The sequence below is a fragment of the Podarcis gaigeae genome (genome assembly GCF_964106915.1).
Source record: "Podarcis gaigeae genome assembly, chromosome: 5".
Lineage (NCBI taxonomy): Eukaryota > Metazoa > Chordata > Lepidosauria > Squamata > Lacertidae > Podarcis > Podarcis gaigeae.
This window is the reverse complement of record NC_139681.1, coordinates 77466964-77493166: the sequence shown is the minus strand read 5'-3', so window position 1 is coordinate 77493166 and position 26203 is coordinate 77466964. Positions and strand designations below refer to the sequence as shown.

General features: G+C 42.8%; 1 protein-coding gene across 3 annotated transcripts in view; it reads right to left on the bottom strand.

Annotated features, from left to right (window-relative positions):
- MED12L (mediator complex subunit 12L) overlaps window positions 1-25351 on the bottom strand; it is a 182493-nt gene extending 157142 nt beyond the window's left edge. For 2 of the 3 annotated variants that reach the window (XM_083739054.1, XM_083739055.1), the window contains exons 1-7: window positions 23693-25351; window positions 11540-11644; window positions 9668-9859; window positions 8335-8494; window positions 4650-4819; window positions 3579-3689; window positions 1179-1448 (exon numbers count right to left, since the gene is read on the bottom strand). In XM_083739054.1, the coding sequence (XP_083595180.1) occupies window positions 1179-1448; window positions 3579-3689; window positions 4650-4819; window positions 8335-8494; window positions 9668-9859; window positions 11540-11644; window positions 23693-23791 (1107 nt within the window). In that variant the 5' untranslated portion in view covers window positions 23792-25351. The remainder of the gene's footprint in view (window positions 1-1178; window positions 1449-3578; window positions 3690-4649; window positions 4820-8334; window positions 8495-9667; window positions 9860-11539; window positions 11645-23692) is intronic. The other variant, XM_083739056.1, reaches the window with a different exon arrangement.
- Window positions 25352-26203: the final 852 nt, after the last annotated feature.

Sequence of the window (26203 nt, the reverse complement as noted above, 5' to 3'; positions counted from 1 at the left end):
GGGGGGACGACCCCGCTGAGTATGTGTGTGCTATTTGGGGGCTCAGTTTACAGAGGATTCAAAGCTTCTTTCTAAAAAATGAACAGACTGAAATCCAAACAATCCAAATCCAAATCCATCAAAATGCATCGTGAAGCTATTGCAATTTGGAATTAAAACACAGAACCCTAAAACCATTTTCTCAGACTTTCTGCCTGTAGGACTGGAATGGACAATAGACATCCAAAACAATTTTTTTAAAAAACTACCGATACTTGCTGGTTAATTAATACCTTGGTGTTCAAAGAAAGAATCCTTTATCATATAAGCACAAGGAGAAGCATTGCTGTTTATTATAAAATTATAAGCGCTTCTTTGATGATTTGAAGTGTGTCATATAGGTAGGACAGTCTAACAGAGCAGTCATACACATATGGACTAGAAATTAAGCCGAATTCAGCCGGGCTTTCTCCCTGAAAGTGTGTGTGTGTGTATATATATATATGATTGATGGCCTATTGCTCTTGACCAACTAAGAGAACACACACTGGAAGGACACGCTAATATTATGTACCATATTTACTCGAATCTAATGCTCACCTTTTTTGGCCAAATTACATTGTGAAAATTAAGGTACGCATTAGATTCAATGGTGCATTAGACTTGAGTAAAAACAGTATATATTTCATAAGTCCTTTTTTTTTTTTACTCAAGGCCACTCACAAAAAAATATAAAATATACAAATTTAAAACAATAGACACCCAAACAATTTACCCATATAATACAAAAAGAACAGCACCCTGTCCTATGAAAGTGACAGTCAAAATTAGCACACTTCACCATCAAGAGCAGTACTGATCTCATCGTACAAAGAACAAAATTTAAGTTTTTTTGGAATTCTAGCCATCGTGGCTGTTCTTAGAGAACTCTGCATGCCTGGGGAGAGAACTGAACCAAGACCTCTTCATGAAGATTGCGCATCTGATTCAGATCTATTCTCCCAATGATCGCCATCAGCATCAAGTATGAATTTTAATCTCTTCTAGCATAGCCGAAACATGTAACAGTTTCACACAGAGAGAGACAGAGGGCACTATTACTTAAACTTTAAAACAACCGGTACCAAATGCTTCTTCTTTTGAAACCCAGCTGTTCCCTGGTGTACAAACAGAGCATTAGAAGAAGAAGAATCCCTCACCTGCAGCATACAACTGAGTCCATAAACCACTGGACGATGTTGTGGGCAAGAAAGGAAATCCGAACATACTAGCTGTGCAGGGTTGACCACAGGCCCGGCTGTAGTAGGGCTTGGAACTGCTAGAGGTGGGTTATTTGGTCCAATCATCATATGAGGTGAGTGGGCAGCTATGAGGTTAGGACTGTCACTTATTAACAAAGAGAGGCGTCTGGCACAGAAGAAAGCAAGTCGGCGTGACAGGTAGGCCGACTGAACGAACTCTTCGGAATACTGAAAAACATTTTTAGAAATAAAAGTTATTCATCCTAAACCATAAAATTCCAACCAACATTTCAAAAACCGTTTTGTACCAAGGCAGACAAGTGGTCAGTCCAGGTTAGGATTATCTACTCCAGCTTTCTGCAACCCAATGCCTTCCAGATGCTTAGGACTACAACTCCCATCAGCACCAGCTAGCAGGGCAGCAGGGCACCAGGCTGGGGAAGGCTACTCTACTCTGACTGGCAGCTGCTCTCCAGCTTCTCAGGCAGAGCAGAGAAAGGTTCTCTGCTACATGTGAGCCTGATGCTGGGGACTGAAGCTGGGACCTTACAAATATGAACATAATCAAATCAAAGGAACAAGCAGTCTGAGATTTGTTTTATGCAGTGAAAGTTTCAAAGCCACATCTTAAACCTACTTACATTAATCATACTAATAAAGACCTTGCATTTTATTTTTAAACACATAGCCCACACATGCCGGTATGGATGTAACTCAACTGATTAATCAATAGGAGGAGGAGGAGGAGAAGTTTGGATTTGATATCCCGCCTTTCACTCCCTTTTAAGGAGTCTCAAAGCGGCTAACATTCTCCTTTCCCTTCCTCCCCCACAACAAACACCCTGTGAGGTGAGTGGGGCTGAGAGACTTCAAAGAAGTGTGACTGGCCCAAGGTCACCCAGCACCTGCATGTGGAGGAGCGGAGTCGCGAACCTGGTTCCCCAGATTACGAGTCTACCGCTCTTAACCACTACACCACACTGGCTCTCCAATAGTGCATTAGAGCCAAACATGTACCACAATATGCCACCATTGCAATAACTCCTATTTTGAACACTGCAGAACAGGACCAACTCACAAAATGCTTGGCTGAAGTACAGTGTTTGAAACTCCCATTGTTCTAGGCACATTTTGCGACAGGGAATTCCATTAGTGTGAGCAGTTTCTGAGCTCTGGGCGCAGTACTGCGCCTAAGATTTCAGATTAAAACTGCAGAGTGGAAGGAAAGGAGGACCTTTTTCTGCCTCCCCACTTCCAGCTACTCTCTGAAGGCTGGAGAAGAGACCCTCTTGAGAATATTAGTGGGGTGAGCAAGGGAAGGACTAGACCATGTGAAAAATGCCTAGAGATTCCATTGTTGTGTCCATAACCAAAGTTTGAGGTGCCATTTAGCTCCTAGCATTCACATCTCTGTTTCTAACACTGCTGAAGTATATGGTGATATGCAACATGGATCTTCACTTACACAATTGAGTGAGTGAACCCAATTTTCTCTGCATGCACCTTCTGGAACAAATTTTGAGAGTGCCAGGGAAGGCTGGAGAAGAGAAACTGGAAGCCCTGCACTGCAAGTGGGCTGCTGCCATTGGATCTCACCCTTAATGTTCTACTAGGTACAGGTAAAGAGACCCCTGACCATTAGGTCCAGTCATGGACAACTCTGGGGTTGCAGCGCTCATCTCGCTTTATTGGCCGAGGGAGCCAGCGTACAGCTTCCGGGTCATGTGGCCAGCATGACTAAGCCGCTTCTGGCGAACCAGAGCAGCGCACGGAAATGCAGTTTACCTTCCCGCCGGAGCGGTACCTATTTATCTACTTGCACTTTGACGTGCTTTCGAACTGCTAGGTTGGCAGGAGCAGGGACCAAGCAACAGGAGCTCACCCTGTCGCAGGGATTCGAACCACCGACCTTCTGATCGACAAGTCCTAGGCTCTGTGGTTTAACCCACAGCGCCACCTGCATCCCTAATGTTCTGTTACTCTGTGTCTAGAAGCTGGTTTTTGAACTATGGCAAAATTATATTGCCAACACACCCAAAAAGGCTCGAGACAATAAATATAGGTAACAGGCTATGGTTATTACAATACAGCAACTATATTTCTGCCTATCAGATTTATTCAACCAAATTAACCAAAACTAATGATGTCTGGGGTAGTGAGGTGTATTGATGAGGATGTCAACACTCCCACGTCCTAAGCCAGCTGCATGCTGTGATCATGCAGGAAGGCCTGAGAAAACCTCTCCCTTCTTGCTGTGTGCTCCTTGGCTATGTGAACCAATCACACCTTTCATGCTCTACTACTGCATGTCTGGAAGCTGGTTTTTGAACTGTGGCAAAATTGTACCATGTTCTGTACCTGCAATATTAGCGGTAGTAGGAGTTTTAGAAGTTCATCATCAGCAGGCCTTATTTTTTCCAAGACATCCAATATCCATGTTAAATATTCGTGTCTTTCGAACAGTCCTTCCTTCAATGAAATTTAGAAAGATCACAGGTAAAAAGATATACATATATATATATATATATATATATATATATTCACTCAAGAAATCACTCAAGGTATCTCTCAAGTAATTAAGGAACAAAAGAAGAAAAGGCACACTAGCCTGGGAACTTCCTCTCTGCCCAGAACATTGGAGGCTAGACACCACACCCCCTCTACAGTATTTATAGGAACTCAAACATTGAGATCCCGCTCTGTTCCAGTAACAAGAAGCCGAAAGCACCAGCCTGAAGATGACGAGTGAGACCTCGTCGAAACGTCGCCTAGACACCCCAACTTTTACACGGGAAGACACCCGAGGACACCAAAACCTGCATATATATATATATATATAAAAAAAAATTCAAAAAAGAGTGCAATTGGTACTATGCCCGAGTGTTCCATTACTCAAGTTACCAATTAAAACTATAAAAAACCCCAACAATGTTAAAGTAGCATCCCAATCATTCAAACTATATTAGGCAAAAAATAGAATGATTTGAAGCGATCATTTTTTAAAAAATGTCTGATACATAAGCCAGTCATTCAAGTATCTGAAAAGATTCTACAAGGGACTGAACAGCCTAAATATACTTGATTCCTGTGGCAAAGACTGAGACTCAAATATAGAGACTGTCTCCTGAATATTCCTAAAAAAGGTCTTCTCTTCTGTATCTCTTTTTGGGAAAGAGAGAGAAAGGAAGACAAACTCAGACAACAAGATTCTTGGATAAGTCTACAAGTTTTTTTGCTCCCTAGGTTTCAAGTTTCCTCATTCAGCATTCCTAGCTTTCATTGTTGTCCCCTTCTATCCAGCAGATAAGAAATCATATTGTTGTTTGATGGTACAGTGGACACAGAGCAGAGGCGATTTAAAAACAAATCAGCTGTGTTGTTATTTTGCCCCGGAGAACAACATCTTAGCACATTATTGGAAAAGGTTACCTGGAACATATAGAAAGCTAGCTTTTCATTATATTCCCACTGCTTCAGGGCTTGTTCCACCTCAGGAGACACAGCTGCAGAGCTGCTGCCTTGGCTTGAGGTCATGTGATAAAATTCTGCAATCTTTGCTAGCTGTTCTCGGAGGTATCTGGTTGAAATCTGAGTCCATTCTAAGAAGACAAAAATTAGATGAGTTCTCACGATTCCTCCCCCCCCCCATATCAGCTGACAACATGAGGAGATACACTACATGAACAATTAACATGATAATTAGCTAGACTATCAAAGCACATTTTCAAGACAATAAACAGCAGGTCTTTAACACAGAGCCTGTTCAAATGGCTCCTAGCATGACATTCTGTCCTCTGCAGTATCTTCAAAGCACTTTTGCTAAATGATTGCATACTCTGCATTATGTTCTTATAAATCTTGCTTCTTTGCAGAATACAACTATTATTGGTGAACCTAACTGTGTTCTGCGAGTTTCAACACCTCACAGAGATTTCTGTTCTTGTGAAACACTTATGACTGAGCTAAGAAGGTTTATTAATTCAGGCCTGTGTAGTAAACTGCTGCACAACAAATATGAAAAATTGTTAAGATTGTGACAGTTTCTATTTTGTATTAATGAGAGAGAGAGAGAGAGAGAGAGAGAGAGAGAGAGAGAGAGAGAGAAACATGCACAAGAGACATTTAGCAATATTTACAAGCAGTGCAATTATATGGCTGTGAACGGCTATGTCTGGTGGGAAATAAAACAGATACACAAGAGGTGTTACCTCAAGTTTTAAAGGATTTTCCTCACATTGTATTATCAGAGCTGTTGAATTTGCCAACACTATACAGTACAACCTATAAGCATATGTGTTCATGTTAGGAGTGGGGAACGTTGGTCTTCAAGATGTTGCTTAACTACAACGCCCATCAGTCCTTGCAGGGATAGCCAATGGCCATGTACTGGTGGGGGTCGTTGTTCAGTGACACCTGGAGGATTATGGGTTCTTGCGGAAGCTGATGGGAGTTGCAGTCCAAAACATTTGGAAGTTGGGGAAAACTGATCTAGCTTTTGAGGCCCTGCTCTGTGTTTCATTGCATTCAAAAGATACAAACGGGAAAGCAAAGTTAATTTAGCACATCAACTGTTGGAAGTTACCGTATTTTTTGCTCCATAACACTCACTTTTTTCCTCCTAGAAAGTAAGGGGAAATGTCTGTGCGTGTTATGGAGCGAATGCCTACAGATGGCGGGGGGATCTGCTGCAGTCGTGAGCAGAGGATCCATGGTTCCCCTTCCTTCCCTCCTCCGTGGCTCGCTTTGCTCGCTTTGAAACAGCAAAGCGGGAGAAGAGCCACTGAGTGGGGAGAAGAGAGGGACAGAGAGCCTTGTTACAAAGCATGGATCCACAGGGATTCTCAGGATCTTTGCACTGGGTCACCCCAAATTCACCATCAGATCACATAGCATGTCCATGGCTACAGCTTGCACCAAAAAAAATCACGCACCCACTGTTGCCTGGGGCCGCAGTGGTGCAAAAACATGGTTACAAAGCATGGATCCACATGGATCCTCAGGATTTTTGCATTGGGCTACTCCAAACTCACCGTCAGATCACATGTCTGTGGCCACAGCATGAACCACAAAAATCGTACATCCACTGTTTCGTTTAGATTTTTTTTTTTTGTTTTCCTCCTCTAAAAACTATGTGCGTGTTATGGTCAGGTGCGTGTTATAGAGCGAAAAATACGGTAGTTAACACACAAACTTTTCATTTCTCATGCCCAGTGGTCTGAATCAGTACACACACGTTACACTCCTTGTATCTTGAAGGATTATTTCTGGCAAAGGAGCTGGGATAACCTCTTTCCCCCTTTTCAAAGAAGTACAATCTCCATCCTTTAATAGGAATATAACTTCTATATGATAATCTCCAGTTCAGCTTGTACAATGGGAGAGCATTAGAAGAACCAGCCAACTGAGTTTTCTCTTTCAGAGTCTCTGCTGGTTCCATTATAATTGGAGCATAAGAAAAGGGAAGGGCATTATCAGAAGAACTGGAACAAGCCACAGTAATGTGAGCCCAAAGAGAACTGTCATCTCCCAATACTATAGTCCAGCTTTACTATTCCTCAATGAAGCTCTGAAAATGCACATCATTCTGTGGTTAAAGGCAACCTGAAGCTCCCATCATGTGCATCTTAATACACAACACACTGTGCTGGTAGACAATAATTGAAAATTAACAACATAACTCTCTTGAACTTCAAGTACAAACGGTTTAAAGAAATGAATGCCCAGTGTACATGATTGTATTTAGGTTACTGTCATGAAGTCTCCAGCAAAGTAACAGCTACTGCCATCTTGTGAATATTATGTTGGATGGCATCCAAAATACTATTAATGCAAGAAGTTAGACAGCTGACATAGCTAAGCAAACAGTAGTGTAAGTGGGAGCACACAAGCACAGCTGTCACTGAGAATAATAACAACAACAACAACCACAACAACAACCACAACAGTGACAACAACAGGTACCCTAAGAATTGTGCAACATCTTCCACAAGCAGAAGACGTACATTTATTTTGGCTGTTATGCTACCCTAAGAACGAGGCTCCCATTTGCAGAATGGCTGTGGCACAAATAGGATGCCCCACTTGGATATTGCCACACAGAAGTATTATAAAAATATATAGATATATATACACACACATGCAGCATCACATACAACAAATGATGTCTAACAATACTAAACCAAAATGCAATATGAAAGTTTAAATAAAAACCTGCCATGTCAATAAAACCAGCAAATGTACACATGCAACCCAAGAAGAAAAAATCAGATTTCCCAATTCCCTCAATCTTAAGAATAGCGTAAGACTATGGATGTGTCTTCAGGGCCTTTCTGCAAACCTGAAGTGTGGCAACTTTACAGAGATCAGCTGGTAATGAATTTCAGAGTCACGGACCCACATTGTTAAAATGTAAATAAATTGTGAAGAGCATTTTGCAATGTCAATCTACCTTTCTCATTTTTCTTTTTTTAAAAAATCAATAAAAATATTAATAAAAGATGTAGTTAAAGCAGCAGGCAGCCATATCACCCATTGCAAAGAATGCACACAGCAGTTTTTCAGCTACTATGTAATGGGGTGTAGGAAAACAAATTCACATATATTCACACAGATATATATTCACATATATCTTGCGCAGGCCACCCAAAAAGTTTATATTCTTCTTTAATGCTGCTGCTGTAGTGAGTGTTTAACACCTTTTTGTTGGTAAGCCTGCATGTATACTTTTTAAAAAATGCAACAGAATTGTTTCTAAACTGCAAAGACATAGCTATAGAGCTGCATTCAACATAGCGCTAAGGAGGTGACGGTTTCATCAGCAGCAGAATTTTTCCTTGCACAATAGAACACACATACCAATATGTAACACAAATCTGTTCCCCCAATGCAACACCAGATATGGGTACAGGGAGGAGAAAGGGGAAATCTCCCTGTGCTAGCACTAAACTTTACAATACTGTGAAAGGTTCACTGAATACCAACCATAGAATTTGACCAAAATAACTGAAATACATCTATGGAACACACATTGATAGCACCATGCTCACTACAAGAACATGCCACAACAATTTATGGTACAAATTCATTACAATTTCCAATGAATTCATATATTTACCAAGATTTGGATCAGCAGCCTGGCGTTTTTTGATCTTAGCTTCACAAATGGCAGAATAGTATGCGCATGTCATCTTGATCAGCCATGCTGCTCGCAGCAATGGCACAGAATATTTTGCTAAGTAAGCAAAAACATCTTCCTTTTTACTGAGAATTGGGACCTGGGTTGACAAGAGGTTAAAAAAAAGAGAATTAGCAGTGTAATAGAGACAAAACTGTAAGATGAAAAGTTAGAAAACTTCACACTAAAAGACGGACCTCCAGAAACAGTTGAATGATACATTAAAAGGTCACATCTTTGAGATATTACAAAATCACATCCTTTGGCTTAGCTGCCACACTGTGCTGAGCGAAAAGATCCAGGGAGGAACAGATATTTTGTGGGCTCCATTTGTGCAGTCCCAGTAAACCAGTTTGTCTTATCATGTCAAGCCATAGTTTGGCTTATCATGTCATGCAAGCAAGCCAGCTACAAGCCAATAAAGGAGAGGTGAAACGTGAAGCTTCATGACTAATATAATTGCTTCAGCAACTTCAAAGTTTCAAAAGCACCCTTTTCTAGGTGGTGACACAGGAAGAATAGCATTATACTTGCAGGCCTGTTTGCCATGTTATTTCTTTCACACAAAAAACTGGTCTCATGTTCTACTCAACAGCTGAGTAGATTTTATTGTGGTGTTTCAAACATGAAAAAGAGAATGGCTCCCCCTATTCCGCTTCCAAAACTGTCATTATTCTCTCCCTTGTAATTTTGTCTAGAAGTCCTCAAGTGCAATACAAAATGCATTCGCTCTACACTGCTAGGAAAAAAGGATTCATTTATATGAACCCATGCAAACAAGCCAACAGGCTGGTTCAGAGGTAACGCTAAATTGTTTGGTGTTATGAGACTGACCCTAGAAAAGCCTAACGCTAAACTATGATGAAAAGATTTAAAATGCACAGAGGGAAAAAACCTAATTGCAAGGCACCAATTTACTAGCTATATCTCACACCACCCCAACCACCCCACAAAAAATCAATACCCCTTCACTGATCAACATTTCCTTGATGTTCCAACACAGTGATGTGAGATTTTTTGAGATGCACCAGAATTCCACATTCATGACAGTGTTGTGAGAGCTCAGTGGGTACATTTACACTGCAGCCACTGAGCAACTCCTAACAGAGTAAAGAAAAACAGAGGGAATTCCCACTTCTCCCAACCACTTTTTTTCAAAATCTATACAATATCACCTGTTCCCAATATGGTTGGCACAGTCTTAAGTCACTTTTAATTTAATTGCCTCCCCTGTCTCAAATTTATGAAGCCCTCAAAATACTAATATATGTACCTTTTTTGCCAGAATAGTCAGTGGTTTGTTTCCTGCTAAATCTGCAAACCAATTGTGAATTGCACTCTGGGAACGAGCAGTAACTAGCCAGTAATTGTCTTTGGCATTTACTTGCGGTTTCTTCTTTCCTGTATCCTGGAAAGTATTAAGTTTTAACTTCTCTTCTAATATGCTGCTAAAATAAGCTCCAATCTGATAGAGAGGGAGGGAATAAAAGAAACATACGCAGTTAAGTATCTATTAAAGATTGCCACATACAATATCCCCATCTGAAGAGATCTAGAATCAATGTTGTTTAAGCTATCAGCTTAGTAAGAGTGTATTCTAAATTCCCTGGTGCTGCAAGTCAGTTTTCATACTGCAAAGGGCTAAAGTGATAGCCCATTATCTTTTAAAGGTAAATGCTCTGTGCCTATAAAACAAAACGCTATTAACTAAGAATGTGTGAAGTGTCTATCAAGGTAGACCCCAGTACGTAACAGATATATAAAAAGGTAGAAAGTGCTGTTGAATCATAAGCAACATCCAAAATTCACAGTTTGGCAGTATCTTTATTAGGGCTATTTTTTCCTCGCAGCTGTGCCAATGTGACTTCCTTTGATTCAGCCATTCAGAAGCCAGATCTACAAAGAGAGGGACAGGATTCTCTACCAGCTGAAGAAGGGACTTTTCAGGAGTTATTGGTCTCTAGCCACTAGATATTCCAACCTAGTGGAGAATTCTGAGGAACTTGAAAGCTTACTCAGTATTGTGTGATTTTGGCTAGCCCTAATGAAAGTATTGTCCAACTTTTGAAACATATTAGAGACACACTTGAGCATCAGTGTCCCTCTGTGGGTACGTTATCTCCAGGTTAGGCTCCTGTCCAGCAAAAGACTTAAATATGTAAGTTAAATATGTATATATTTAACGTGACTGCTTAACTTGAAGCATATAACATCTGGCTTCACTTGAATGCTTTACATATTTAAATTCACTGCTAAATCAGAGTCGTAATTAGCACATAGGGTGAGCTGCAAAAAGTCCCATCAACGTACCCAGAAACCTCAACCTTGCAGTTACCACTGTGTTAACCCCAAAGAATTAAGAGATACAAAATCAAGAGGAAAGGTAATTTCTTTTGCTGGAATAGCACATATTTACTTACAAATCTGTAAACTTACAAGTTACACAGAACATCTGTCTACTGAAATAATGAATACTCACAACTACCTAATTAAGAAGAAGGAGAAGAAGAAGAGTTTGGATTTATCCCGCTTTATCACTACCCGAAGGAGTCTCAAAGTGGCTAACATTCTCCTTTCCCTTCCTCCCCCACAACAAACACCCTGTGAGGTGTGTGGGGCTGAGAGACTTCAGAGAAGTGTGACTAGCCCAAGGTCACCCAGCAGCTGCATGTGGAGGAGCGGGGACGCGAACCCGGTTCCCCAGATTATGAGACTACTGCTCTTAACCACTACACCACACATTATTACTACTAATATTAATTCAATTTATGAATCACCTTATACAAAGACATCTCAAGAAGATTAACAATGTATATATTTGCCATCAGCACATAATAAATACAAAAATCACATAAAATGCCTAAGATTTATTGTCCAATCCAGTAAACACATGAACGAAATAATACCCTAATTTACAAATATCTTCTTGCACAACCATGGCATGATCACCAGAAATAAATCTACACACTGAAGCCATTCCCAAGATCAATAATGTACACATTCAAATGCCTGGCAGTGCAAAACAAGAGTTTTTGCCTTGTGTCTGAATGTGATCATAAGGAGCGACTGTGAAGGAAAACACATGAAATTACTACACTGTCATAAAGGAAAGTACTTTTGCAACAAACCTCAATCCCGACCTTACCTTTGAAGGGTTAATGACAATATTCCTAGCAGAGCCATGCTCATCTCCAGAGAAGGCTGGCTGGTTACTGAAACCTTGCTTTACATTCACAGCCGTAAGTTCATCCTACAAAGAGAGAGTTTTTGTTAAGTTATTTGAGCTGTAGGTTGAAGTTTTAATTACTTTGCTCAATGCCTTTTTGAAGGAATTAAAATTCCTCATGCATTTTATATACCACAAAATGTCATGCTGAAACAGTAATGCATTCCCTCTATACGCCATAGTCTTTCACATCAGTGTATTTTGGAATAACACTAGTCTTTTATCTGCAGGAAGTTGCTTACCAGGCCGAATGTTATCAAGGCTTAATCTCCTACACATTCACTTTCATCATCAAAGGATAGCATTTTCCAGGATACACAGAGACAAACACTGACTTTTTAATGTTCTGCCACCATCTTACACACGTCTATGTATGTCAGTCAATAGAATTTGGATACCTTAAAGGCTTTCGGGGTTGGAAGTGGAATAGACTTAACAGCTGTTTCCTAAATTAGATACAAGATGCTAGTCGCTCTCTCTCTACCTCACACACAAACACTAAGGCACAACAACGTCACTAAGTGTCGGATTAGCTACAATGCCCCCTGTATACACATGGCTGCTGTAACATTTAAAATTCTTCTTATCCCAGGCTCCTAGACCACTAGACATAGCTGCCACCTGAACCATACATTGTTGACATGCAGCACTTGCAAAGACTCTCACCTAAACCTAGAGAATCTTTCAACTAGTAGATCGCTAGGATAGCTGCCATAGCCAGCCTCCTGGGTGTCAATCTGCATGTTAGTTTAACCTTAGGTCTTTTTGTGTACATGCGACTATTTTAATTTTAATCTATAAGCTGTTGTTGTATATTGTTTTAAATGTCTATTTCACTCTTGTGAAAGCAGTCTCAGTTGTGCTTCTTGAACTGGTCTTTGACTGTAATAAATTATTGTTGTTGTTGTTGTTGTTGTTGTTGTTGTTGTTGTTATTATTATTATTATTATTATTATTATTATTATTATTATTACTGCACTTGGAAAACTGTGCAGACTTCTGGTTGCCAAACCAGGGCAAGGATTCTGAAGAGATGGGGAAATATTCACAAAATGGCAACCAAAAAAATGATCAAGGGACTAGAGCAGCTCACCTATGAGGAAAGGTTGCAACCTTGGGAGATTTTTAGTTTGTAAAAATGGTGAGTAAGAGGCAGGGGATATGATAGGGGTGTATAAAATTACACACTTGTATTTGCACAACTGCAGTGCAGTGCTTAAGCAATAAGAACAACTTGGTCCCACTTGTACGTGACCCAGCCAAATACAAGTGTGACAGCCAGCCAACGTAACATCAACTCTCTCTCCAAAAAGACAAAAAAAAAGTGAGTGACAGCACAGCAGACGATAGGACCAGCCTGCAATGTACTGGAGATAGATAAAGATATATCTGTGTCCCATGGGAAACCTAGCAAGAATCTTTGGAATACTGAGATGTAACTGCAAAGCCTGCATCAGTGGGGAAACGCTCCCATTAAGTTTATTTCAAGTGGTTTAAGCTTCCCTTCACCCCCATCCCAATTCCTACAGCATGACTCAGATTCTAACAAGCGCCCTACCATGGAAACTGACAGGCAAGGAGTTTACATAATGTCAAGCTCAGTTAAATGAAATATAAAGTTGAGCACGCTGTCATTTGACTTGACTTGACTTCCAAGCACTCTCCTACTGAAGACACACAGGGCGACTGAATAGAATTGTCGCTTTCAAAGCAATGCACTCCATGTGACATACTACACTGGGTTTTGCCGGGTTAGCTTTTCAAAGTGTCAACTGGGGCCACTAAAGCCTAATCACGTTGTAGATTTGTGTATGTGTGCGTGCTTTATGACAGCACTTCAGCACCTGCGTACTATTGGGTTTTTAAACACAGTATAGCTAGTGATAGTGAAGATATAGCACAAGTAATAGTAAAGATAGATGCTTGTTGTGACTTTATAATTTGTTTGGAAATCTAAAGGAACTGCGTAACAATCTTGCCACTTTCAAATTGAAGTGCTCACAACATTGCAACTTTATATGCCTACACTTCTTTTAAACTGCACACGCTGACGAATGCTTATTTAGTCTATTGAGAGAACCATTAATGTTTCCCAGCTTTGGGAAACAAATTTTACCCGAAGTGTCAACCTGGGAACCACATTTTATCTAAGACAGGGATGGAGAAACTCAAAGCAGCTTACGACAGAAATAGAACAATACACAATGATAAAAACAAACAGTATCTTAAGGAAAAGAAGAGTAAAAAGGCAATGGCCACATAAAACTAATCCCAAGGTACGGATTTCTTCCCTAGGGGAGAAAATGTGGTTCCATTCCTTTGGAGTCTGCTAAAGATCCCAGGATCCACATTTCTGATGGCTGGGGAAGCTGGACCAGGGTCTCAGAAGATGAACCAAGTTGTTGGGCATGCCCTCATATAATTAATTACGTTATTGAGACCAGTGTTAGAAACTGGGATATGAAAGCTGGAGCTAAATGGCACCTTAAACCTAGGTTATGGGCACAACAACGGAATGTCTAGGCACACATTTTTATACAGTGGTGCCTCGCAAGACGAAATTAATTCGTTCCACAAGTTTTTTCGTCTTGCGAGTTTTTCGTCTTGCGAAGCACGGTTTCCCATAGGAATGCATTGAAAATCAATCAATGTGTTCCTGTGGAAACTGCCTTCAGACCAGGTCCGGGGACAGTCTGTCCCCCAACCTCTTCTGAAGGCTGGGGGGGGCAAGGGCTTTTTTCCCCACCGCCAGCCTTCAGAAGGCTGTTCTGAAGGCTGGCGGTGGGAAGAAAAGCCCTTCTCCCCACCTCCCGCCCCGCAAGCTCCGGGTACAGGAGGGCTTTGCTATCGACTGCCAGCATTTTAAGATCGCCCCGGGACAGCGGAGAAGTCTCCGCTGTCCCGGGGGCTTTTAAAATGCTGGGGGACGGCAGCGAAGGTTTCGCTGCCCCCGCCAGCATTTTAAGATCGCCCGGGACAGCGGAGAAGTCTCCGCTGTCCCGGAAAGGCAGGCGGGGGGGAGCAAAGACTTTCGCCCCCCGCAGGCCTTTAGAAGAGGTCCAGGACCTCTTCTGAAGGCCGGCGGAGGGCGAAAGTCTTTGCTTCCCCCCCCCCCCGCCTGCCTTCAAAAGCCATCGGGATAGCGGAGAAACGCGCTGCGCTTCTCCACTATCCCGGGAAGGCAGGCGGGGGGGAGCAAAGACTTTCGCCCCCCGCCGGCCTTCAGAAGAGGTCCAGGACCTCTTCTGAAGGCTGGCGGTGGGCGAAAGTCTTTGCTCCCGACGGCCAGCATTTTAAAAGCGGTCCGGGATAGCGGGAAAGCGCAGCGCAATTCCCTGCTATCCCGGACCGCTTTTAAAATGCTGGCGGTGGGGAGCAAAGCCTTTCGGCCCCCCGCCGGCCTTCCTGGACCTCTTCTGAAAGCCGGAGGGGGGCGAAAGGCTTTGCTCCCCACCGCCAGCATTTAAAAGAGGTCCCCAGAGATTTCCCTATGGGCTTTCTTCTTGCGAAGCAAGCCCATAGGGAAATTCGTCTTGCGGAACGACTCAAAAACAGAAAACTCTTTCGTCTTGCGAGTTTTTCGTTTTGCGAGGCGTTCGTCTTGCGGGGCACCACTGTAACAGGAATACAAAGTTGAAAATGAATGAACTGCAGCTAAAATATTATGTTCGTTTTTCACATGGTCTAGTCCTTCCCCTGCCCACCCCCCTAATATTCTTAAGAGGGTCTTTTCTCCAGACTTCAGAGAATAGCTGGAAGTGGGGAGGCAGAAAAAGGTCCTCCTCTCCTTCCACTCTGCAGTTTTAATCTGAAACCTTAGGCGCAGAACTGTGCCCAGAGCTCAGAAGATGCTTGCGCTAATGGAATTCCCTGTCACAAAATGCGCCTAGAACAATGGGAGTTTCGGACACTGAGACACAATGCAAAAGGGATTTGTTTGATTTCGTCAGACTCAAAACCTGCACCTTTTGCATTTTTACTGCTGGGTAATATTCTGTATTAACAACTCCTTGAAAAATACTTCCATTTACATTATTAAACCAAATAAGGAACCTGGGACAAAAGAAGTATTTCTTCACTTGCTGCAGAATATTTTCATTCTATAATCTATATCAGGGTGGGGAACCTTTTCCAGTCTAAGGGCTGTATTTTTTTAAGGACAATTTAAATAAGCATTTGTCTTTCCCTATAGATCCAACCACAGGACTCCAATGACTCCTAAACCAGCACCACACAGGCCAGCTTTTTAGACTACATAGTGCTATCATGTCAGGTCAATACAAAAGCCACTTTGTACCATCTCAGTTTATTTGCTTAAAACCATTGGTCATCACAAAGCATCTCTCATGAAAACAAGAAGATCATTTAAAATGCCAAACATTACGGAATATTGCCACATGCTAGATAAAGGCACAGATCTACTTCAATCTTATATCAAATTATGGCCTAGATATGGTCAAGCAGTTGTGCTTGCCTTATTTTCTGGGTGCAAGTCCCTGTTGCAAATAATGCTGTCGTAAGTACCGAACATACTTATCTTGGTTTGAAAGACAAATCATTTTGGAATTGAAAATAATAAGTTTCGCCTCTAAAAGTGTACCTGAATGTGCATGGGTGAGATATAAGATGTGCAAAAGACAAAACATGACATGGATTTCATTCCAAAGGATGCTGGTGAAACCGAGACTTTGTGGTTTTGGATATGAATCCTACTGCTGCAAATTAGGATAAAATACATTATTTTTAAAAAATGCACCCAAAGGCTAGATCCACAAGGGAAGGGGGCTATCCCCATACACAACCATTTTGGGTCATGCCTTTTGCCTGTAGCAGAGTACAAGGTATCGCTTCCCTGATGTCAACAGGCAAGCAGTTCCAAAGTTTAGGTGCTGCCATACTATAACTAATTGGACATTTTCACATATTAAAGAGAAGAAAAACAATTTGCCAGACCTGAATAATAGTAAGAAAAACTCTCTGAGCAAATGATGTTTGCTATCTTAAACTTCAGAGCTAAGCCGTCTTTAGGCACTATAACCCGAAGATGGATGCTTCCACCCACATCTGTGAGACCCTCCAGACATTGCACATGTTGCCAGAAAACCTCTGCAGCCAGGAGCCATGTGTGCCAATACGGCTCCCTGCATAGTCAGGAATCCTAATCTTCTGAATCAGAAGACAGGGTGGAAAATAAATAAGGCTTTGTGGTTCTTCAGAAATGCTCTCTATCGAGAATACGAACAGAAATAAAAGGGTGCCAGCAAACATCCCTGTCTTAACCTCTGTGGATATGGAGTTTCCATTTGTCAAATTAAAAGCATTAACTTACCCTAACTCGAAACCGCATTTGTTTTTTCCCCAGATTCAAAGGTCAAATATTGACGTTAGCAAATGTGGCAAATTTTGTTCCACTAGGGCAAATCTCTATCCACTAGGGAAAGGTTGATGAGGCATCTGTTTTCTAGTTTAACATATTTTTATATCAAATGGTACAGCAGAGAACACTGGCCAAGGCCGTTTTCCCCTTTTCGAAATGTTGATAATTCTTCTATGTCAACATACGAAGCTTTCTTACACTGGGGACTGAACCAGGGACCTTCTGCAAACAGGGCAGATTCTCCACAACCTGGTTTTGCTCTGCCCAATTTTCCTGTTCAAGAAGAAAGCAGTTATAGATTTTAAGAACAGACATCCAAAATACTAACTGATGTGTAATTTTTAGGATCTTTGCTGCAGCCTATTTGAAGGGGATTTATATCCGATTCCCAGCCTCTGGGAAATTTACTTCTATACGGCAGAACAATTTAGCCAGCCCTGTATGCCATCAGCGACCATGACATTGTGTCCTTTGGGAGGCAATTGGAGACAATACGATCCATCAAAGAAATTATAACAGGTATTCCTGAATCTGTAGAGAGGTGAAAAGAGACTGACAAGGCCACACTGGTACTCAGGAAAAGATACAGTACAGCAATACCATATCCAGCAGGGAAGATGAAAGATAACTGGTGTAGTCATCTATAGCTCCAAGCTAAAATCCCTCCAGTGCATTTTTAAATGTCCTAAAACCAATTGTAGGAAATGCTTACGCTCTCAAGCAGGCCCTGGGAATATCTTATAGAGAGCATCCCCAACTTAAAAATTCAACAGCCAACAAAAGTTGACTGATTGGGGGCACACTGAGGATTCAAGCCGTGCAACAAACTCCAGCAAGAATTCATTGTAGTGTATTCCAACACTAAGAACAAAAAGAATGTAAGAAGAGTCTGCAGGATCAGGCCAATGGACCCATCTTCTTCAGCATCCTGTTCTCACGGTGGCTAACCAGATGTTGTTGGGGAACCTGCAAACAGGATTTGAGCACAAAAGCACCTTCCTGTCCTGTGGTTTCCAGCAACCGATATTCAGAGGCTTGCTGCCTCCCATTGCATAGGCAGAACATAGCCATCAGAGTTAACTTGAGAGTTTGGATTTGATATCCTGCTTTATCACTACCCGAAGGAGTCTCAAAGCAGCTAACATTCACCTTTCCCTTCCTCCCCCACAACGAACACTCTGTGAGGTGAGTGGGGCTGAGAGACTTCAGAGAAGTGTGACTGTCCCAAGGTCACCCAGCAGCTGCATGTGGAGGAGTGGGGACGCGAACCCGATTCACCAGATTACGAGTCCACCACTCTTAACCACTACACCACACTTGCCCTCCATCAATTTGTCTAATCCTCTTTTAAAACCACCTAGGTTGATGGCCATCACTGTCCCCGGTGTAAGCGAGTTCCATAGCTTAACTACTCACTACACAAAGAAATACTTTTTCTTTTAGCTGTTTGCAATCTTCCAATGTCCAGCGTCATTGGATGTCCATGAGTTCTTATGTTATGAGAGAGAAGAAGAAGAGTTTGGATTTGATATCCCGCCTTTCACTCCCTTTAAGGAGTCTCAAAGCGGCTAACATTCTCCTTTCCCTTCCTCCCCCACAACAAACACTCTGTGGGGTGAGTGGGGCTGAGAGACTTCAGAGAAGTGTGACTAGCCCAAGGTCACCCAGCAGCTGCATGTGGAGGAGCGGAGACGCGAACCCGGTTCCCCAGATTATGAGACTACCGCTCTTACCCACTACACCATACTTTTCTCTACCCACTTTCTGACTCAACCACAATCGATATACCATCAAGGACCTCTTTCTCAATATAAAGCTGTCACCTAATAACAGGGGTCATTGCCAATTTACATCAGCCAAACAGGACATTCCACATTTAAGCCAGATATTTGAAACTTAGGAAGCAATTCAGTTTTTTAAGTTTTGAAGAGAATGGTTTTAAAGGATAATTAGAAGAGTTTGGATTTGATATCCCACTTTATCACTACCCTAAGGAGTCACAAAGTGGCTAACAATCTCCTTTCCCTCCTCCCCCACAACTAACACTCTGTGAGTGAGGCTCGTTACCAGACTAACTTTTCCAGAAGTTTACTAAGAAGAAGACATTGTCTTCTGAGTGGTAACATAGTCCCAACCATGACACTTTACTGCTTCAGTATTTGGATGTTCTGTATTCCCATTATTTTGAGGACCTACCGTATTTTTCGCTCTATAAGATGCACCAGACCACAAGACGTACCTAGTTTTTGGAGGAGGAAAACAAAAAATATATATATTCTGAATCTCAGAAGCCAGAACAGCAAGAGGGATCGCTGCGCAGTGAAAGCAGCAATCCCTCTTGCTGTTCTGGCTTCTGGGATAGCTGCACAGCCTGAATTCGCATAAGACGCACACACATTTCCCCTTACGTTTTAGGAGAGAAAAAGTGAGTCTTATAGAGCAAAAAATACAGTACCTTGTTGACTAGGTTAACGCTCCAAAGTACTTCTCCTAAAGTGCATATATGCCCACCACTATGTCTTCATAGAAATGAAACACTACCAACTGCTTAGCTACTGTTAAGTAACTGGGAGTGGGCTGCAATGCTGCGGACTCCCTTCGTCTAACCTTGGCACCAGTGGTGATGTGGGCTGTTCTTAGGACTAGCCAGGGCTCCCACTTAGCCTAGCATCTGAATCCACACTGGTGTCTTTTCCTAGCTCACAATTTACAAGAGGCTTAAAAAATGGTTTTTCACTCCTTTCTGTGTTGCTTCAGTGATGTCTTGAGTGACATAGCGCAGCAAAGCATCTGGATAGCAACACTTCCTCGAAGCACTGTTGCATGGAAGAGGACTGACGTGGCATAGCCTGAACCATGTCAGTTTATAAAGATAGAGGTGCTGGGAAGCTTTTCCTCCCTCCTACAGGGTTTCACATTAAACAACCTATTTAATTTAGCACAGAAGCATTGGCAGACAACTACAGCAAGTCTGAATTCAGTATTCCACATATGTAGCCCAATCCAAGGTATATTTACTCACAGCAAGTGATACTGAATTCAAAGGGACTTACTCATTGGTAAGAGATTTGGAACTGCAGCCAGTTTTTTAAGGAAGTGGTTATTTTATAGTTGCAAATCTTGACTTTGTACTGATTTATTCCATCACATGGGAAAAAACCGAGCAGAGATATTCTAAGATCCGGGGGCAGCTCCACAGCGAACCCTGCGGGGGATGACCTCATGATCTGGAGCAGCAGCTTTCTCAGCAGACTCCCATGATTCTTCAAATTAGTTTCACACATGCTACCATAACCCCTCCATCGGCATTGACTGTCCACAAACTGAACACATTTTTACATTCAGGAGATGCTTCAGTTGCTATAATGTTATTTTAACTAGTATGTACTTATAATAATGATGTTTTAACAAAAGCTATGTACAGAATGTCAGGTCATTAGCATAAGAAACAATTCCTCCTTTTTTAACACGTGGTAAAACTTCCCTGTCCAATGTACAATGCAGAAATTAAAATTAAAGTCACTAATTATATCACATTCCAAAGATGACACGGTCTTGCACAGGTCATCAGGTGTGCATTGATTTGGTGTTGTTTTTTTACTCTTGTCAAAATGATTATGGAAAAATGAACATAAGCATCCCACTTATCTACCCACTTAGAAATTGTTTTGATTGAAAAGTAGGCTAAAACACACATGAATACCCCAAGAAATCACAGAAACCTATGAAAGAAATGTGTTTTTTTAAAAAATAATTTTAAAAAACCCTGGTTCTGTAAATTGGGGAGTCACAAAACATTTTTCTTTACAGAAGCCTCCACGAGGTGAGAAACAAACTGATTTGAATTTACCAGCCACATGTCTTCAACTCTTGGAAAGCAGATCGAACAAGAGTCAAGAGACCATGAACCCACAGCTGGCTTTGATATGGGTGTGGGGATGAGATCAAAACTAATTACAGAGATTACTATCTCAGGCATCACCCAATTTTTGATAATCAAGCCAAGGAATGTGGTACAACAGTAAAGATGGCCTAAGTGACAAGATTGGGATTCCAAGCTAGAATCCAGCTGTCAGTTATGTCATGCTAATATGAAGACCATTAAACTGCATTCTATATGCCTGGGATCGCCAATGTGGTGCTTTCCAGATGTTGCTGGACTACAACTCCCATCATCCCTTGCCACAGCCTATGTTGGCTAGGGCTAATGGGAGCTTGAGTCCAATATCTGGAGGGCACATTGGCTACCCCTGCTGTGCACTCCTATCAGCTCTCAAATTTGGTCACAGCGTAACAAAACGGTAGCAAACAATAGGCCAATGTGTTTATATTATACTGTTGCGTAACAGGCCAATGTGTTTGTATTATATTGTTGTTCAAATATGTAATATTTATCTATTCTGTAAGCTAAGCATAGTTATTAATAGTCAGCATTCTTCCCAAATTAAGTATGGCAGTTAACGTTTATTATTAACATTTGAAGAATATGCTCAACCCTTTTTTTTTTTAGCATTCCATATGGTTACTCTAAATAGAAACTTTTGAGTAGAGAAATAAAAACCTTCCATAAAGTATGTACAAGGCTTTTTAGAAAATCTGAAGTACAAAAAGAAATTAAAATTTCTTCAACTGCTCCAGACGCTTCCCAACCTGACTTTGGCAAGTGTAAGAAATGAAGACGAAATTTGGTTCCCTAGTCCAATAAACGTGTATCAAAATCTTCTTACATTTTGCCCTGACGAACCAAAACTGTGACTTATCAGCAAGTGGCAACATTCACCCAGTTATCACATTTACTGTTGTGGTATATAAAGTAACTCAAAACTATCAAGTTGAAAGTTTTGGCTGGATAAGAAACAATTCCTCCTTTTTTAACACGTGGTAAAACTTCCCTGTCCAATGTACAATGCATATTATAAGAACCGCAACATAATTTGAATAAGTCCACAGTAAAAAGTAAATAGATCTAGGCCAATTCTCAAATTACAGCTACACAATAAAGTTCTGAGTGACACAAATTTGCGACAAAGCCTTCAGAACCACCACCTGTATTTTGGATACGGCAAGGTAACTGGAATAATCAGATGTGCTTACCTCCAGCTCCATTTCCCAGTTTCCCTTACACTTATGAATCCCTTGGGGATAGAGATTTATCAGGCATGCTTACTATAAAACACCATAATGTACAGAGATGGCACAATAATTTCATATTGAAGTAGTGGCTTTGGGGGCGGGATATTATTTGCAAGCCATTTACCATGTGGGCTGGTCCAGTTCCATAGAGAGATACCATATAAACACCATACCTTCCCGACAACACTTTTCTCCCTGGATTGGAGGATAGGGCCTACCCACATGGAAAGAGGCTTGGAAACATTGCAGTAACATCGCGTTACTCTTGCAGCCACACAAAGGCAGTAGTAACCCCTGGAAATTAGCCATCTAGAAATAGTTCACAGCTGACTTGTGGTCTTGAACCTTTTGAAGGGAACAGGTTAGTTACAGCTGGGTAGCAGGTGAGTGAAGGAAACAAGCAAATCCCTCAGCAACTTGCAGGTAGCCATTATAATAGGCCTTTCCTCCCCACCTTGAAATAATTATGTGTTAATTGCAGAGCAGCATATCTAGATAGCATCACAAGTTACTATTCAGTGCCACTGGCTGTTGCAATTAATTGTTAAAAGCAGGTGCCTTAAAGTCATATGATTGTGGCTGTGTGTGTTTTGAAAGTGGTGGGGGAGGAGCTTTATTGACTTCTGAGTCAAGTGCACTAGCCCATGGGAAATACCTGCCTGCCACCATGCCTAGCACAGGAGCCGACTCCCAGGAGCTGAGGGGGTCTTTGCCCCCTCCCCAAAATAAAATATTTGAGGGGGTCACACACCCCCTGCAGTTGATGGGCACTGACATTCACATGATGTGTGTGCACCATGTCATGTGAGCAATTATGTGGGGCGGGGCTTATCCCCCCCCACACACATAATTTTCTTCAAGTTGACACCCCTGATACCTAGGCACCTTTTTTCCAGTGGGAAAACACCCTGACTAGTTCAGCATGGCCCTCCATCCCCTCACACAAGAAGTCCCAAGAAGTCAGGTGTGGGGGGGGGAGGGGGCGTTGAACAGAAATCAATTATCCTCATGTTGGAAGAAGGGTACCCTTCACTACACATACCTGAGCGAGCCCTTTGCGAGGTGCCAGGGGCTCTTGCCCAGGTGTACCAAACGCGAGTCAGGGTTTGTGTGCGCGCGCGGGCGGAGGGGGGTGGGTAGGGGAAAGGGCGGCTTCCCCTTTCGGGAGCCGACATTTTCCAAAAGTTTAGGGAGGTGCGCTGAAGGGACAAGCGAGCCGGGAACACGGAGGAGGAGAGAGGGGGGCGGGGAGCCGCCACAGCCACCGGGAGCCCGGAGTGCGTCAGGCCCAGGCAGACAGGAGCGCGCGCGCGCACGGAGACCCGGTGCGCCCCTTCCGCCCTCCGGAGAAGCCGAGTCCTACGGCGGAATCCCCTCAGAATGGGGCCGCAGCCCCGACTGCTGCATGTCCTCTTCCCTCAGAGCCTCCCAGCCCTCATTCCCCCCTCCGCCCTCCCTTCTCAAGTAGCCACCGGGCAAACTTCTCCCCCTCGCCAAGCGCGCGCTGGCGGGGAACGGGCGAAAGCGCGGGCTTCCTTTTACCCCCCGTCCCTCCCCGTTACCTCCTTCTGCTTGGGGTCTTGAGGGTAGACGTCGGGCGGCCCCAAGCGGGAGCGCTTGAGAGGTCTCTGCTCATAGCTGAGGAGCCCGAAGGCGGCCATGATCTCTCATGTTTAGCCGGCGAAATGAATGAGAGGGAGAGCGCGCGAGGGAGTGAGTTGGAGATGGAGCAGCCTCTGAGCGCCAGGGAGCAGCACTTGGCTGGCAGACGGGCTCCCCCTCTGGGCCTGGCTCTTCTCCGACAGGGGAGAGAGAGAGGCGGCGGGGAGGCTGCTACTGCTGCTGCACAAATGCGAGCCAACGCACAGAGGCGAGAGAGAGGGGGCCACCCCCTCAGTCACCCAAGGGCCCGGTAACTACGGGAGGGAGGCCGCGAGCAACTCGGGAATGAGAGCGACTCGGTGCCCAGAGACACAAAAGAAACAGCCATCCCTGCTGAGCTTAACGTGATGCTGTTTCTTCCCCGGCGGCTGCTGCTGCTGCAAAGTCTCAGGCTAGAGCAAATGTCACCGGAAGATTTTTTTTCACCAGGGATGTAGTTCCATTGGCACCACGCTTCGTTTTTCTCTCTTCCCACCACCCCTTTCCTCCTCCTCCTCCCAATAGCTCAGGTTATTGAGGATTTTCAGTCGCCACTGAGAAGGTCAACAGGGGCGGGAGGGATCTTCTCCACATACACGCGATCAGAGCACATCAATCAATCAATCAATCAATCTGAAGTCGGAACTGACCCACCCATTTCCACACCCATCATTGCTAGCGTGGCCTAGAATGAATCCAAGGAGCGTTGGATTGACCATGAAAATGCACCTGATCGTGAATGTAATAATGTGGTTAAGGGATAACTAAGTCACATCCATTACTGACCTTAATTAAGTGCCTATAGTACTATGGGAATTGTTCTGTGGGGGTGGTTTCAAAGCACACATTCATATTGCTGTGCTCCACTTCCTTGACATCCGTGTCAGTTCAGACAAACTGTGCCACCTATGTCTAGAACCACTCTATTTTTTGTGATTGTATTTTTTTCTGTAATTTTAAGGTTTTTTCCAACTGTTTTTAATGGTGTGTTTGAAATTCTTCTAACCTTCTCTGGGACTTTAATAGTGGTGTGCTTACAACACAGGAGCAGATGGAATTCATCAACCTGGAAAGGTAGCTTACCTTGGAGAAAGAAAACTGATCCTAAACTTCTGCTGCCTTGTGGGACATCTTTGGGAGAAGAAAAGGCTAAGAAATAAGCCCTACACAAATCCAGAGTTGAGTCCCTAAGATGGTTGGAAGGTGCTTTGAACACCTCCTTCCAGCAGCTTCTGTAGCCAAACTGGTGCCAAACACATTGCTGTGCTTACTTTTAGATCACATCAGCAAGGCCAAGAATAGGGTCTAGTCATCTGGGCAGCCCAGGACCTCCATACACACTGTCCAGGCTTGCACCCCCAGGGAAGTCACTTTGGGGCTGCTAATGCAGCGTTTTGCCTTCATGGCTTCACCCTTAAAGGCACACTCCATTGTCTCTCAAGGCAGGTGGATGCCAGTAATATAATGCAACACAGATTAGAATCATTGGAAGATTTCTTTTGCAAGGTTGAGGTAACATCTCTGCAGCTACTTCTGAGAACAAAAAAGGTTAGCCAAAATATATTTCCTAGGTGTTGTTTGCTCTTGGATAAGTATTTCTGCAGTCCAGTCCTATGCATAAGTGCTTGAAGTTCTATGTATACCCTGGGAGAGAGCCAGTGTGGTGTAGTGGTTAAGAGCAGTAGTCTTGTAATCTAAGGAACCGGGTTCGCGTCTCCGCTCCTCCACATGCAGCTGCTGGATGACCTTGGGCTAGTCACACTTCTTTGAAGTCTCTCAGCCCCACTTACCTCATAGAGTGTTTGTTGTCGGGGAGGAAGGGAAAGGAGAATGTTAGCTGCTTTGAGACTCCTTCGGGTAGTGATAAAGCGGGATATCAAATCCAATCTTGTCTTCTGGGGAAAGGCCCCATTGACCTCTTTACTTTTGAGCAGAAATTTATTAGAGTGCAATAACAAAGAGTTAAATGGAGCTTACTTCCAAGTAAGTGTGCACAAGAAGAAGTGCCATTGCGGCAGGACTTAGGGGCCATGACCCTGTTCAGCAAAATGAACAGGAGGGCTCCCAAATACAACAGGGCTGACCCACCACATTTTGAAGGAATAATGTAAAGTATTACACATTACTTCTACCCCCACCCTGCAAGCTACCTCTGTTATGACCATGAAGAAGTGACACCATGCCAGCACATAACACCTATGATCTGCATTGGTTGCTGCTTGCTGCCAGGCCAAGTTCATGTGTCCAACTTAACTGACACAAAATGTTAGCATTTCAGCTTTTGGGAATAAACCGTCAGAGGCTTTTCCCCTTGTGCATTATTCAAGTACCTATTGGCTCTCTCACAACAAGAAGGAAAAACAATGTTGAATTCGGTAACTTTTTTTAAAAAAAGCTGTATAAAATACACTTAGGTCCCACTTTATGAACAT